Below are 12,813 nucleotides of genomic sequence, written 5' to 3' on the forward strand. Positions count from 1 at the left end.
GTTTTAATTTCAAAGTATTTTCTGTGAACGACCTTCAAGTAAGGTGCTCCAAGATGCGGGTGTGGCCCAGGTGCCCCTGCATCCCTGCTGTGCGTCCCACGTGGAGCCACGAACGGCAGGGGGAGAGGCTGGTGGTATGCATGGCTCTGTTCTACCCACCCCTCTTCAGGTCTAGCAATCGAAATCCCAGCCACAAAGGCAGGCCACACAGCACACTGGACCCTAACCTTGTTCAGGTTTCTTTATTGAAAAATTAAAGTCATAAGCTCTGTATATAAATACACTGACATCGCTGGTCCCCTGCAAGGCCTCTGGGATAGGCTGCGGGTGGGGTGGGAAGCTGGGGTCTTGGGGTCCCTAGGGGTGACGAGAGGGGAAATAAATAATAAATACTATGGGGGGACAAGGAGCCAGGAAGAAAGGGGGGTGAATGGGGGGTGCTTGATGTTTATTTGTGGCACTAAAGGTCCTGCGCGATGCCCCCTGGGCTGGGAGCCGTGTCCACCAATTCTCATGTGGCCTCAATCCAGATAAAGGCTCAGACATCTGAGGATGGGGCCAGGTCCTAGCTGACGGGGGACGGGGCACAGTGCCTCTATCCAACCCAGGGGCCAGGCCCTAGCAGGCCTCAGGTGGACTTTCTCTCTTTCCCAACACCCACTGCTTATACTGAGCGCCTACTGCATACCCCAGGCATGGCACCGGATCCCGACCTGGCCTTCTGTTTGCCTCACCCGGCTTTCTTCTCCTGGTTCTGGGCCAGCGGGCCGGGAAAGAGTGGGGGGATGTCTTCCTGCTACCCTGGCTATGCAGCCCCGGCCCTCCAGGAGCTTAATAGTGCCAGGAGGGAAGAGGGACCGGGGCCAGGGACTGGGCAGCAGCAGGAGGCCTCCGGGCCACAGCCTCTAGAGCATCACGTTGAACTCGGTGACCAGAAAGTCGATGTAGTCTCGCTCCTTGGTCTTGAAGGCCTCTGCGATGATCCGGGCCGCCTCCTGATGCTCCTTGCCCCGGAGTGTCAGCCCGTTCACTTCCAGGATCACGTGGCCCACCTTGAGCTGCCCACAGTTGTGGGCCGAACCGCCTCGCTGCAGGGGCGAGACACAGGGCAGGGGCACTCGAGGCAGCCGAGGGCGAGGCTGGCCTGCCTTAGACGCCCACCGGGCCAGGCCCAACACCGCCAAGCAGGCTGCAATCTGGGTGTCCGATGCCCTGGAGGAAAACAGGCTCAGGGAGGGCAAAGGGTCTGGGTGTGCCTCTGGTGGCAGGTCATCTGGAAGGGGGCGGAACCCTGGGGATGCTGAGAGAGGGGCCCTCAGGGGTCAAGTGGGGCCCGCGGAGGTGTACCTGAATCGTGACGATCCGAGGCAGGGGCTGGCGGGTGTTGGCGCCGCCCTCGATGGCAATGCCCAGGGTGGCCGCACTCTTCTTCACGCGGACGAGGGTGGATGTGGGCTCCAGGAGTCCAGGCTGTGGGTGTGAGCAGGAGACTAGTGCCTGAGGCCTTGTCAGTGGACGGGCCTGGCTGGAGGTGGGGGGGGAGGCTGGACTGGCCATGACCTGCCGCTGGGTCAAAAGGGCTCAGACTCCAGCCCTGGGCTGGGAGCCGCCAGTATGTTAGCACTAAGCTAAGAACTGGTGTTGCCAGCTCTCTAATCGCTACAAAAACTCCCGAGGCTCAGGAGGTTAAAGGGCCAGCCCGAGGCTGCCTGGTGGTGGTACTAGGACTCGGACCCAGGCCTGACTGCCTTAGCCAGCATGCCAACTCAGACCTGAGCTGGGAGACCCTCAAGACCAACTTTTAGAGCTCGGCTTGTCAATGTCAGTGGCAAAGGTGGGACCTAACCTGGGCCTCCAGACTCCTGATACAGTGTTCGCTCTGGGGACCCACACCCCTCCAGCGGTGGGGGCTCACTTCCTCCCCGTGGTGGTCACTTGTCAAGCTGAACCCTGCTTGGGGACCTCCTGTGCTCCACCTGGGGGGCCCTGCCCTCCACTTAGTCCTCTGTATCCCGTCCTCCTCGCTCACCGGTTTGGTGGCCCCCTCTGTGGTCCTCTCGTTTCGAGGTGGCTCCTTGCTACTCCTGCTCTTGGTGGATGCCATCTGTCTGCCTCGGCCCGGGGCGCTGGCTTCTGCCTCACCGGCGTCCACGCCGCTGTCCTCGCTCAGGGTCTGCCCACTGTCCGAGAGCTGGGAGAGCGTGGAGGCTGCTGGGAGGGGGAACGGGAGGAGAGTGGTGGTTTATACCGCTGGGGTCAGGGAGGGCTTCCTGGAGGAGGTGATGGAGCTGCAGACTGGAAGGCTGTAGAGATTCCCCAGGCATGGACTAGGGAGGAATGAAGGGATCACAGGGCTGGAGGGAGGGAGACTCCCTACCACCTTTCTACCACTGAGACCTGCCCTTCCACCCGGGGCTGGCCTCAAGGCCACCAAGACCTCTGCTCTGACCCCACCCAGTTCTCGGCCCATGGCGTAATGATGAAAACAGAGGTCAGGAGGCAAACCCAGCCCACGGATGTGGGTTCTGATTATTATTTTCTCCAACTGTCAAATTTTAATGCTCAACTCACACATTCAAATTAGGGTATTTCACATAAAAATTAAACTTCTAGCTTCTCAATAAAACAAGGGAAGGTTTGCCATGCCTGGTCTGTACCCTCCACAACCCCACTGGCCTGAGCTGAGTGGTGGGCACACAGCCTCGTTCGCCAGTCAGCTCCGAGCTGCTCTGCTGTGTGTGTGATGGCTGGGCCCCTGAATCGGAGACCCTCCAGAGACCAGTAGGTCAGGTCTGAATCCTCTCTGCCTGGCTCGAGCAACCCCAGGTGAGCTACACAGCCTCTGGGCCTCTGAGCCTCCGGGAGCACTGATGCCCGTGGAGAAGCTAGCGTAAAGACTTAATTAGATACGATGTGTGGTGTGAGGCCCACAAGAGAGCACACTTGCTCTAGACTGTTCCACAGGCACCTTCTGTGACTCAGCTCTTTCATCTGTAGAATGGGGGACAACAGTACCAGCCCCACAGGACTGTTGGGAGGCTGAGATGAGTTGCTCAGAGAAGCAGGGCCCCTAGAACGTATCTGGTGCACAGGAAACTGTGCACGACAGACAGCTTTAATTTTCGTTGTGTTGGGCTCAGGGCCAGGTGATACCTCCGGTGTCTCTCACCACATCCTGCCTGCTGTCCCCTCAGCTGCCTTCCCTCGCCGAGCTCCTGAGGCCGGGGTCCCTGCACTCTGCATCCTAGCCCGCCCACTGTTTCGCATACAGCAGGCACTCGGTTCGCTGGACTGATACATCGTTTTAGCCACAAGATGGCACCAGAACCCAGCACAATGCACCCAACTTGCTAAGGGGAGGGAGGAGCTCGAGAGCCAGAGTGTGAGCCAGATCCAGAGGCCGCCAAGGTTTCAGGCTTTACGCGGCCATCCTCCTCAGCCTGGACTCTGGAAACTCTGGGGCCGCAGCCTCATCCCAGGTGTCTGCGAGGTCAAGCCTGCCCTCCGACCCTGCAGCGCCCCCTCCCCCAGATCTGGAGACCTCCTGGGGTGGAGGGACAGTACTTTCCATATCCGCCTTTCCCCCCAGCACTTGCCTTGTGCCAGGCCCTGGGGACAGCAATCACAGAGGCCACCCCTGTCCTCAAGGAGCCTGGTCTCACCGGGGAGATGGAGACTGCAAGGTGGCCAGGACTGGGGGCGCTGGAGGGAGAGCCCAACCCTCCCAGCGACCCAGCGGGGCTGTCACTGAATCTCCTCCCACAGCTTGTCGTGGTCACACAGCTAAGTGGCAGAATGAGGGCTCACACCCGCATCCACACGGGCTCAGGACCCTGTTCCCCAGGGCACTCGGACCCTGTACATGCTTCCACTCTAACTATGTCGATGGGCAGATCAGCCTGAAGCGGCCTGGATGCCCCCAAGACCACTCAGGGGACGCCCGAGCCCAGCCCAGGCGGGGGCGGCCAGTACTCACTGCGTGTCTGGGGCAGCGCCCTCACTTCGTTCACGTCCGGCTCGCTGTCTGGCCGGTGCACCTCCACCATGACAAAGTGCTGGTTGGTGCCTGTCATGTCTGGCCGGCCAGAGGGGGAGGGTGGTGGGAGGCAGCCCCCCGCCAGCGTGGCCTCTGCAGGGGGGCTTTTCAGGTGCGGGGGCGACTGGACGCGCGGGAAGGGGCCGATGGGGTGCTGGGTGACCAGGGCCAGGTGGGCGTCCAGCGGCCTCTTGGAGCCGGGGTTGGCAGGGGAGACGGAGGCATAGATGGGGGAGGAGGGCGAGTCTTGTGCTGAGGAGGCCCCTGGGGTGGGCGCAGTGCCCGCCGGTGGGCTGCGGTTCCTGGGGGCCGAGAAGACGATGCCCGAGTGGGAAGACGCGGAGGACGGCGGCTGGAGGTCCTCTCTCCCTGGCTTTCTGGGCTGGGCAGGCAGGCGGTTGTGGCCTTGGGCCAGAGGCGGTGGGGGAGGCGGCGGCTTGCTGCTCGGCAGCCCCTCGGAGGTGGCTTTGACATCATCCTGCCAAAAGACCCAACAGGAGTAGAAGGAGTCAGAGCCCATGGTGGCTGGTAGAGGGGAGCCCCGAGCGGCCCAGGCCGCGGCTGGAATTCTGTCCCGCTCTATCAGCTCTCGGCCACGCTGCTCTGAATAATGCAACACCCCAGTGGAAAACTGCTCCCTCATCTCAGCAGCTGATAAGCGTCGGCATCCTGGCGGTCGTCTCCGGGGATGGCATCGTTACCTGTGGGAATTGAAGTTCTTGGCATCCGCCAGGGCTTGTCACAGGGAACAAGACTTAATTAGAGGTGGCTGCGGAGAATGGAAAAACACAAAAAGCATTTCTTTGGCTTTTCTTTTTAGAAGATGATCGTGGCTACTAGAGAGAGGAGATGTGCGGGACTGGAGGGAGAGAGAATGGACAGAGGGGACAGTCACATGGGCGTGGGGGCTGTGCGGTCCTGGGCAAGGCACGGCGCCTCTCGGAGCGCCTCTCTGGGCAGTGGGAAACCCGCACCTGCCCAGCGGGGGTGTGGGGACGTGAGGAGCCCCGTAGGCATGTGTTTGCAGGTGCCTGCCGTCCAGCAGGTGCGTGGTGAGCCGTAGTGACAGATACGGTCACTGCTATTTCTCCTCTGCCTAGGCCAACATCCGGCACTTGAAAGGTCTGATGACAGTGCCCTGTCCCAAACGCTTTACTTACATGGACTAATTTCCCCCTTGCCACAAACTGGTGGGTAGGTACACTATTCTTATCCCCATGCTACAGAGGGGAAAACCGAGGCACAGAGAGGTTAAGAAACTTGCCCAGAGTCACACAGTCAGTGGCAGAGGTGGGATTTGAACCCAGGCAGCTGGCTCGAGTCCAGGCCATTCAGAAGTTATTTGGGTCATAGTGACAGTGACGCTGCCCGGCCTGTGGATGTGCACATAGGGGTCCAAGGTCACATCTAAGGTCCATTTCCGGTGCGGTCCTATGGCCTCTGCAGGGAGTTCACACACTCCTCGTGTCAGTAGTTGTTGTGATAACGTTCAGATAAGGTATCAAAAGTAACACCCACTCAGCAAACAGCCTGACTCCCTGCCTGAAATCCCCAGAAGGAGCGAAAACAGTCCTGTTCCCGCTGGAAAGAGCTGAGCAACGCCTTGTGCACAGGCCTGGGGCCGGGTCTGAGGGCCTCTGTCCCCTCCTTGTGGCTCTCACTGAGGAGCTAGCCAGCCCCCACCCCCGGCTTCAGGCAGACTAGGGAGGGCAAATCTCAGGGAAAGAGCCAGAGAGGGTCTTACCAGGGAAACATCTGGGAGGGTGTTCATATTGCCCTGGACAGCCTCACCAGTTTCCTCCAGGTCCAGAGTGTTCTAGAAACGGAGAAGAAAGCAATGTGAGCAAATATAAACTGAGAAGGGAAAAGCAGTTTGCCCTCTGAGATACCAGAATGCATGATGCGTCCCGTGACACCTTCTTGTGGTTTCTGCTTGTCCAGACATTCCCCGCTCTTGGGAGATTTACACATTAAAATTAATGTCAATTTTCCTGCCGGTCGTTTTGAAATCAATTTTTCTTTGAGGCTTTCCAGGCGTCCCCTCAACTCTCTGTGGGGTGGCTCTGGCCTGGGCACTCCCAAAGCTGGGCTCTGGGTGCCATGTTCCACACGCTCGGCGCCTTCCAAAACCCAAAGGTCCTCTTGGACAGAAGCCCAGGAAGGTGTGACAATGGCAGGATGCAAGTGAGAGGTAGGCTCTCTCTTTTTAATTTAATGGTTTTAATTGTGAGGCAGGTGGTTAAGGTTTAAAGAAACCTTCTTTTGCAAAAATGCAAAAATGCCCGTTTCTTGCTTCCTTCTCTAACTCAGTGGAAGAAGCCTCAAACTCCCTCAAGTGACACTGAGCTGCCGTTAGGTCATCCGCAGGCTGTCCCTGGGAGGCTGAGCAGCGCCCCTCTCTCAAGGAGCTCTCTTGAGGGCTCAGGGGAGCCATTTCTCCACCCCACAGAGCCCAGGATGGCAACGAGCCTCCACCACCAACCCCTGGCTCACGTCTCAAGTGCAGCCATCCATAGTGAGCAGTCTCAGTGCTGGACAGATGCCGGCCTGGGGCCACAGAGGAGGTGAGACACCACCCCTGCCCTCAGGAGCCTAGAGGAAGTGGGTTTGACACAAGCAAGCAAGGAGGAGACTGTGCACAGTGAGGAGTTACAGGCGTAGAAGCAGCTGGGGAGGGGTTATCAAGGAAGGCTTCCTGGAGTAGGGAGCATGGCTTAAAGTTGAGTCTTGGGGGTGAGTTGGGCAAAGGAGGGAATGACGGTGTTTCAGAGAGCAGGGCATACATAAAGCAGGAAGGAGGTATGAGAATCTTCAAGCAGTGCCATGTGACTCAAGCATGGAGCTGCTGGGACTTGAGGCTGAGGGCAGTGGGTTGCCATGGCGATGTGGTCAAGTTTGTCTTCTATGAAGATTCCCTTTACTCACTTCCTCTCCAGCCGCCCCGGAACAATGCAGGCATGTCAGGGCCTGCCCCGGAACAATGCAGGCATGTCAGGGCCTTCACGCTGGCTGCTCCCTCTGCCTGGAACGTGCTCCCGTTCAGCTATCCACAATGCATGCTCCGTTCTTACCTCCTTCAAGACCTTCCCTAAATATCACCTCCTCCAAGAAGTCTATCCTGATGACGCCACCTAAAATCGCCACCCCTACCCCCGGCCCTGCTTTATTTTTCTCCTTTACACCAGTCACTTCCTTCACCCAGCAGCCAGGATGTAATCCTTGAAACATAAGTCAGACAATATCTCTTTCCAACTCCTAACCCTCCAGGGTCTTTCCATTTTCCCTGGAGAAAATTCCAAAGTCTGCACTCATTGTGTCTTGTGACTGGGCCCCTTCTTGCTAACTCCTCCAATAGGATGGGATGGTTCCTACCCCAGGGCCTTGGCACTCACTGTTCTCCCTGCCCTCACAGACTCACTCCCCCACTTCATTTAGCGCTGACCTCCACTGAGGCCTTCCTGGACCAGCCCTGTCTAAAACAGCACCCCTCCCCACCCCTACCCCTCTGTCTAACCCCTGACCATGCTTCATTTTTCTGTATAAATTTACCACCACGTGATGTTATATTATCAATTTGCTTCTTGTTTGTCTCTCTCATTAGGATAAAAACTCCTCAAAGGCAGGACTTGTGACCACCTGGTTCCTACTCTATCCTCAGTGTTTAGGACTGTTGCTGCTTGATAAATATTTACTAAGCAAATGAATCGAGGGCTGAATGAACTCATCAATCACTCTGGCTGGCATGGAGGAGGCCCCAGGAGGCAGAGAATTAGGCAAGGCCGCTCCCGCAGATCATCGTGGAGAACAGTCACGGTGGCTTGGATTCGGGTGAAGGCAGTGGGTAGGGATGGAGGGGCCCCCTGATGCCAGACTCCCTGGGGCACAGGCTGCCAGGCCACTCCACACTGATCCCCATCTCGAATGACGCTCCTGGAGCCTCAACCATTCTGGGCAGGCAAAGGGCACGTAATCACGAAGTCGTGGGAACCCTCCAAGGAGGCACTCGGCCCTCCCGGCTCGGAGCCTTTCGTACCCAGGCCTCTTTATCTGGTCCCGTGACGTCAGGCTGGGACACCTGCCTCATTTGACCAACAAAGCTGAGGCTGCCATGCAAACTTCAGCATCCCGACTGTCTCCAACCTCGTCCCCTGCACAGGGAAGACGCTGCTGCGGCCTCAGGGTTGCAAAGACAGCAGGGGATCCTTGGGGTGGGGGTGATAGGGCTGCCCTCCCAGCCACTGAGTAAGGGGCACCACACCCAGCTCTGCCACTCACGGCCAATCACTGATTGGCTCTGTGCTGCTTTCCTCATCTGCAGCATGGGGTAACGGCAGTCCCTGTCTCATGGGGCTGATGTATTAACACTTAAAAAGTGTGCAGAACAGGGCCTGGCACAAATACACGAGGGCAGGCAACGGTCCTTATCAGAAGCTTGCGACCCGGCGAATCTGCCCCCGCCACCTCACGGCTGCAAATGCCCCCACCCCCGGGGCCCATGTGGACACTCTGGCTGAAAGGAAACAGCCGTCTCCCTCCTCCCAAACCAGGATGAGTCCAGTGCTCCCTGGAAATAGGCAGCGGGGCACCACCGCCCGCCCAGAGTCGAATGGCGGGGCAGGGCTGGTGCGTGCAGTGATTCCCTCCCCAGACTTGACGGTGACAGCCCCGGCCTCTGCAGCAGGTGCCGAGAGGGATCAGAGGCCTGCGAGGAGGTGTCTCCGGCAAAGGCCGGAGGGGTCTCGGCCACACTCAGACGCAGCCACTGCCGCCTGTCCCTGGATTCAACCTGCAGGCCACTGTGGGGCTCAGGTGACAGTCCAAGGTGGGACCAAAGCCATGGGATTCTGCCTGTTCTGGTACTGGGAGCTTTGGCCAACAAGTATGTATCAGGCAGCCTTGGCTCGCAGGGATAAATGGTGCGCAGGTCACTGCGTCCCCAACACCCGCAGAGGGCCATGCACACAGTAGGTGCCCACACACTCGGACTCAGGACCACTGATGCGGCCGGCAGTGGTAACTGGGCCCCCGGGAGGGAGAGAGGAAGGATCCAGGGCCCCGACAACACAAGCATGACTTTGCCGCAGACCACAGAGCAGGTGTGACTTGCTCTCAGAGGTACAGTGGAGAACTGACCACCGCTAGGGAGGACGCACCAGGCCCTCTGCCGGGCGTTTTACTCACATGATCTCATCTGACTCTCCACTGGGGCAGGCCCGGGGATCCTCCCTCTTTCCCAGCTTTTACATTTACGCTCAGAGAGGGAAGTGACCTGTCCAAGACCACACGGACATTCTACAGCGGACAAGGCAGGGGTGGTCCCAAAGCCAGGCAGCACTGCCCTGACCCCAGAATGGGATAGGGCCCCGAGATCGTAGGAACCAGAGCTCCCTGGGAGCGCCCCTCGTTGACATGAAACAATAGAGCCATCGCTGGCCCCTGGCCTCAGCCCTCTCATCACTATGAATAGCATCCTGGAGCCAACGGGCAAGGCAGGGATGGAAAGTCGGGAGGGTGAGGATGCAGGGGCGGGGGGAGTACATATCCAGCCCTGGGAGGAAGGCCTGAAGTGGAGCAAACAGCAGACGGGTCAGAGCCCGGCCCTGCCAGACTCCATCTGCCCGATCCAGACGCTCAGAAGCCCCGAGTCCCCGAGCCATGCTCCTTGTGCGTCTGAAATAGCTAGCGACAGCAGGCTACAAACCCCGGGGACGTGTCAGCAGAAACGCTCGAGGAACGGGCTTGGGCTTCGAGAGGAAGATCAAGGTCAGAGCTCGTGCAGGAGCCAGCCCGCGCCTCCTGGCCTCCTCATCGTGCCCCGCCGGCGGCTCGGAGCCCCCTCTTCCTGCACCCACTGAGGTTTAGACTCTGTGGCTCAATTAGTCCTGCTACAGGGGGCCCTTCATCTGTTCGACAGCTGAGGTCACTGAGGCTCAGAGAGGGAAGGCCACCTGCCCAAGGTCACACAGCAAGGATGAGGCGGGAAGCAGAGCCGTATTCAAGGTCTGACTGTTATTCAGACTGCTAGTCTCAAGAGCCAGGACGCCCTCTGGACCTGCTGCTCCCCCCATCTCCTTCCTCCTCAAATCAGTGACGGTTCAGAAAATTCCCTTTCCTCTCAGAGAAAAGAACTTCTTTTTGTCGGAGTTGGCCCTGTCAGGGCCCGGATATCCCAGGAGTCCGGTCTGAGGGAACTGTGTGGCCAAAACAAAATGAAATCATGCAGGGCAGTCACCCGTGCTGACCTCTGCCAGGTGGACTCGTGATTCTGGAAACGATGATGCTGGCCCAGGTGTCACCTCAGCAAAACGAGGTGCTCCTCTCCCTCCCCCCTCCCCCAGCCCAATTCCCTGGTATCTCCTCCTTCATCCCCTCATTACAAGGGAAGGCTCTTACGTAAAGGTGCTATTTTCAGCTCTTTGTTCTTCTGACTTCTTTGCTCTGATGTCAGGACAACAGGCTCTCCCCAGCTCTGCCCCTAAACGAACCAGAGGCCTGAGGCTAGGGGGCCTTCCCCCTCTGTAGATGGGAAATGGAGACCCTGAGTCACAAAAGTTCTGGAAGGTCACCACTGGCTGAGACTTCTGCCCGAGGCCAGGGGGAGGGACAGAGGATGGAAAGTAGAGAGGGGAGTGGAAGTAAGAGAGAAGGAAGAGAAGGAAGACAGGAGGGAGAGGTGGAGAGCAAGGAAAGAGGAAAGAGCTGGAGCTGGCCGACAGAAGCCATCACTCCAGGAAGGTCGGGGTGGGGGAGGGAACCAGTTGGGTTGAGCCAGAGTCCTGGCATTCCTGGGGGGTAATGGGGTTGCCTGGAGTGAAGGGGACAGGACTGGGGGTCCAAAAGGATCATGGAGCCAGACCCTGGGCTGATGGCCATGCTGGTGGAGACAGGATGGCCCTGCTCTGGGGCTTTCTAAGCAAGGGGTGGGGCTGGAAGTCTGGAAGCTGATAGGGAAGGGCAGAGGGGTGTGGATCCCCAAACAGAGGGCTGGAACCCACACTCACTCGCGTGGCCGAGACCATGGGAACGGCCCAGCTCCTGGCTGGCTCTGGGCACTTTTACCATCTGTCCACTCCTGCCACCATGTTTGCCCACCAAAGCACAGAGGTCCTCAGGAGGCCTGTGTGGCACAGACAGAACGTGCCACTTTCTGCCCCCATGCATCACCCTCCCAATGATCTCAGGAAGAGGACTTTGTTCCGTGGACAGAGAGCGTGACCCGGAATCTCCAGGTCAGGGCTGGAAGGGCCCTCAGGGAAGCAGGGCTCCACGAGGGAGGCGGTGACCCAAGAACCCAGCTAAGGGGAAAACACTGCTTCTCTCTTTGCATGAACCTCCAACCCATATGGAACATTTCCTTCCTTATAAGTGGAGGCGACGTGACCCAGCAGAATCGTCGGTGCCATAGACACTGTCACCAACTGAGGCCCCAGAGCTTTCCCATCACATCCCGGTTGTCGCAGATGCCACAAAACCCCACTTGTGCTCATGCCGGCTTCACACTCACAGCCTCGCTGACCCGCTGTCAGACTTTGCTGTTGTGCGTGCTGGTCAAGAAAGGCACGGTTTACGATTTGGTTTGGTATTCCGAAAATGGCATTCCGCTCTATGACTTGAGGTTTTTGGTAACCCGTACATATTTTCTTTTAAACACCTAAGGCTGTGCTTTTGAGAAGGGGGGCCAGGGCTTGCCAGCCAGCCAGAGGGGCTCATGGCACAGGAAAGGTAAAGACCCCCGTCTTAGGTCAATGCTTAGTCTGACCCCTCTGTTTTATAACCAGGAGAGTGCAGGCGCCGGAGGGGCAGGGCTGGCCTCCGTGGACTTGCTTCTGTTTGCTGGAAACAGCTTCCAGCACTCCCAAGTCCCCACATGGGGAGGATTGTTGCTTATTTCAGACGCGGGCTGAGGCCAAGCTGCAGCAAACCGAGGCTCGCAGACGTCCCTGAGGAATTTATGGTTCTGAGGGTGCAGGGCGCTCGTGCGGAGGCCTCTGAGGGGGGAATGGGCTACTCTCCTCAAGCAGAAAAACGAACTCCAGCCTGGCCGTGCCCCCAGCTGGGCACCGAGCAGCTTCCTGGGATGGGGGCTGCAGAGCCAGTCTGCCCAATGACAGACCTGTATACCCGGACCTCAGTATAGCCCCGCCGTGTCCCCATCTCCCGCACCTCTGAGCTCTCTCCACACACAGGGGAAGCATCTTAAAAGATGCAAACAAGATCACGTCACTTCCTGCCTGGAGACCCTCACTGGTGTTCCACCGTTTCAGGATTAAGCCCAAGTCCCCGGTGCCTCCTGGTGCTAACCCTGCACCCTGCCCCCTTCCTCCCTGACATTCGGGCGCTCCTGACCTCCCACAGTTCCTTCCAGGGCCCATAAACCTTGAGCTCAGGGCCTTTGCACGTGCCAATCTGGCCCCCTCAGCTCCTTGCCTTGTGGATTGCCAGGCTGATGCCAATGACTTCAGATCTCAGCTCAAACATCTCCTCCCTGACGCCCTGCATCAATCAGTCAGGGCCCCAGTCCTCGACCCACTTCTCAGGGCGTGAATTACGTAGGTGATTTGATCTGAGGCTGCCTCCCTGACAGGACTTGCTAAGCTTCCGGGCGGCAGGTGCTGTCGTTGGGGCACCTCTCTGTCAGCAGAGCCAGGGATGGGGGCAGGGAGGGGTGCTCAATGAATGCTTGGCTGATGGAGTCAATACTTGGGCTCCTTCCTGCTCCCCCACTGAGGGTGGGCTTGCCCAGCAGAGGACCCTCTAAACCCATCCAGGCTGGACCA

At 58.5% G+C, this 12,813-nt stretch overlaps 1 protein-coding gene across 1 annotated transcript in view; it reads right to left on the reverse strand.

Annotated features, from left to right (window-relative positions):
- Positions 1 to 216: 216 nt before the first annotated feature.
- WHRN (whirlin) overlaps positions 217 to 12,813 on the reverse strand; it is an 86,260-nt gene continuing 73,663 nt past the window's right edge. The window contains exons 9-13 of the mRNA XM_026513839.4: positions 5,781 to 5,852; positions 3,977 to 4,514; positions 2,030 to 2,211; positions 1,348 to 1,470; positions 217 to 1,088 (exon numbers count right to left, since the gene is read on the reverse strand). Coding sequence (XP_026369624.2) covers positions 906 to 1,088; positions 1,348 to 1,470; positions 2,030 to 2,211; positions 3,977 to 4,514; positions 5,781 to 5,852 — 1,098 coding nt within the window. The 3' untranslated portion in view covers positions 217 to 905. The remainder of the gene's footprint in view (positions 1,089 to 1,347; positions 1,471 to 2,029; positions 2,212 to 3,976; positions 4,515 to 5,780; positions 5,853 to 12,813) is intronic.

Source organism: Ursus arctos, unplaced genomic scaffold, assembly GCF_023065955.2.
Source record: "Ursus arctos isolate Adak ecotype North America unplaced genomic scaffold, UrsArc2.0 scaffold_18, whole genome shotgun sequence".
NCBI lineage: Eukaryota > Metazoa > Chordata > Mammalia > Carnivora > Ursidae > Ursus > Ursus arctos.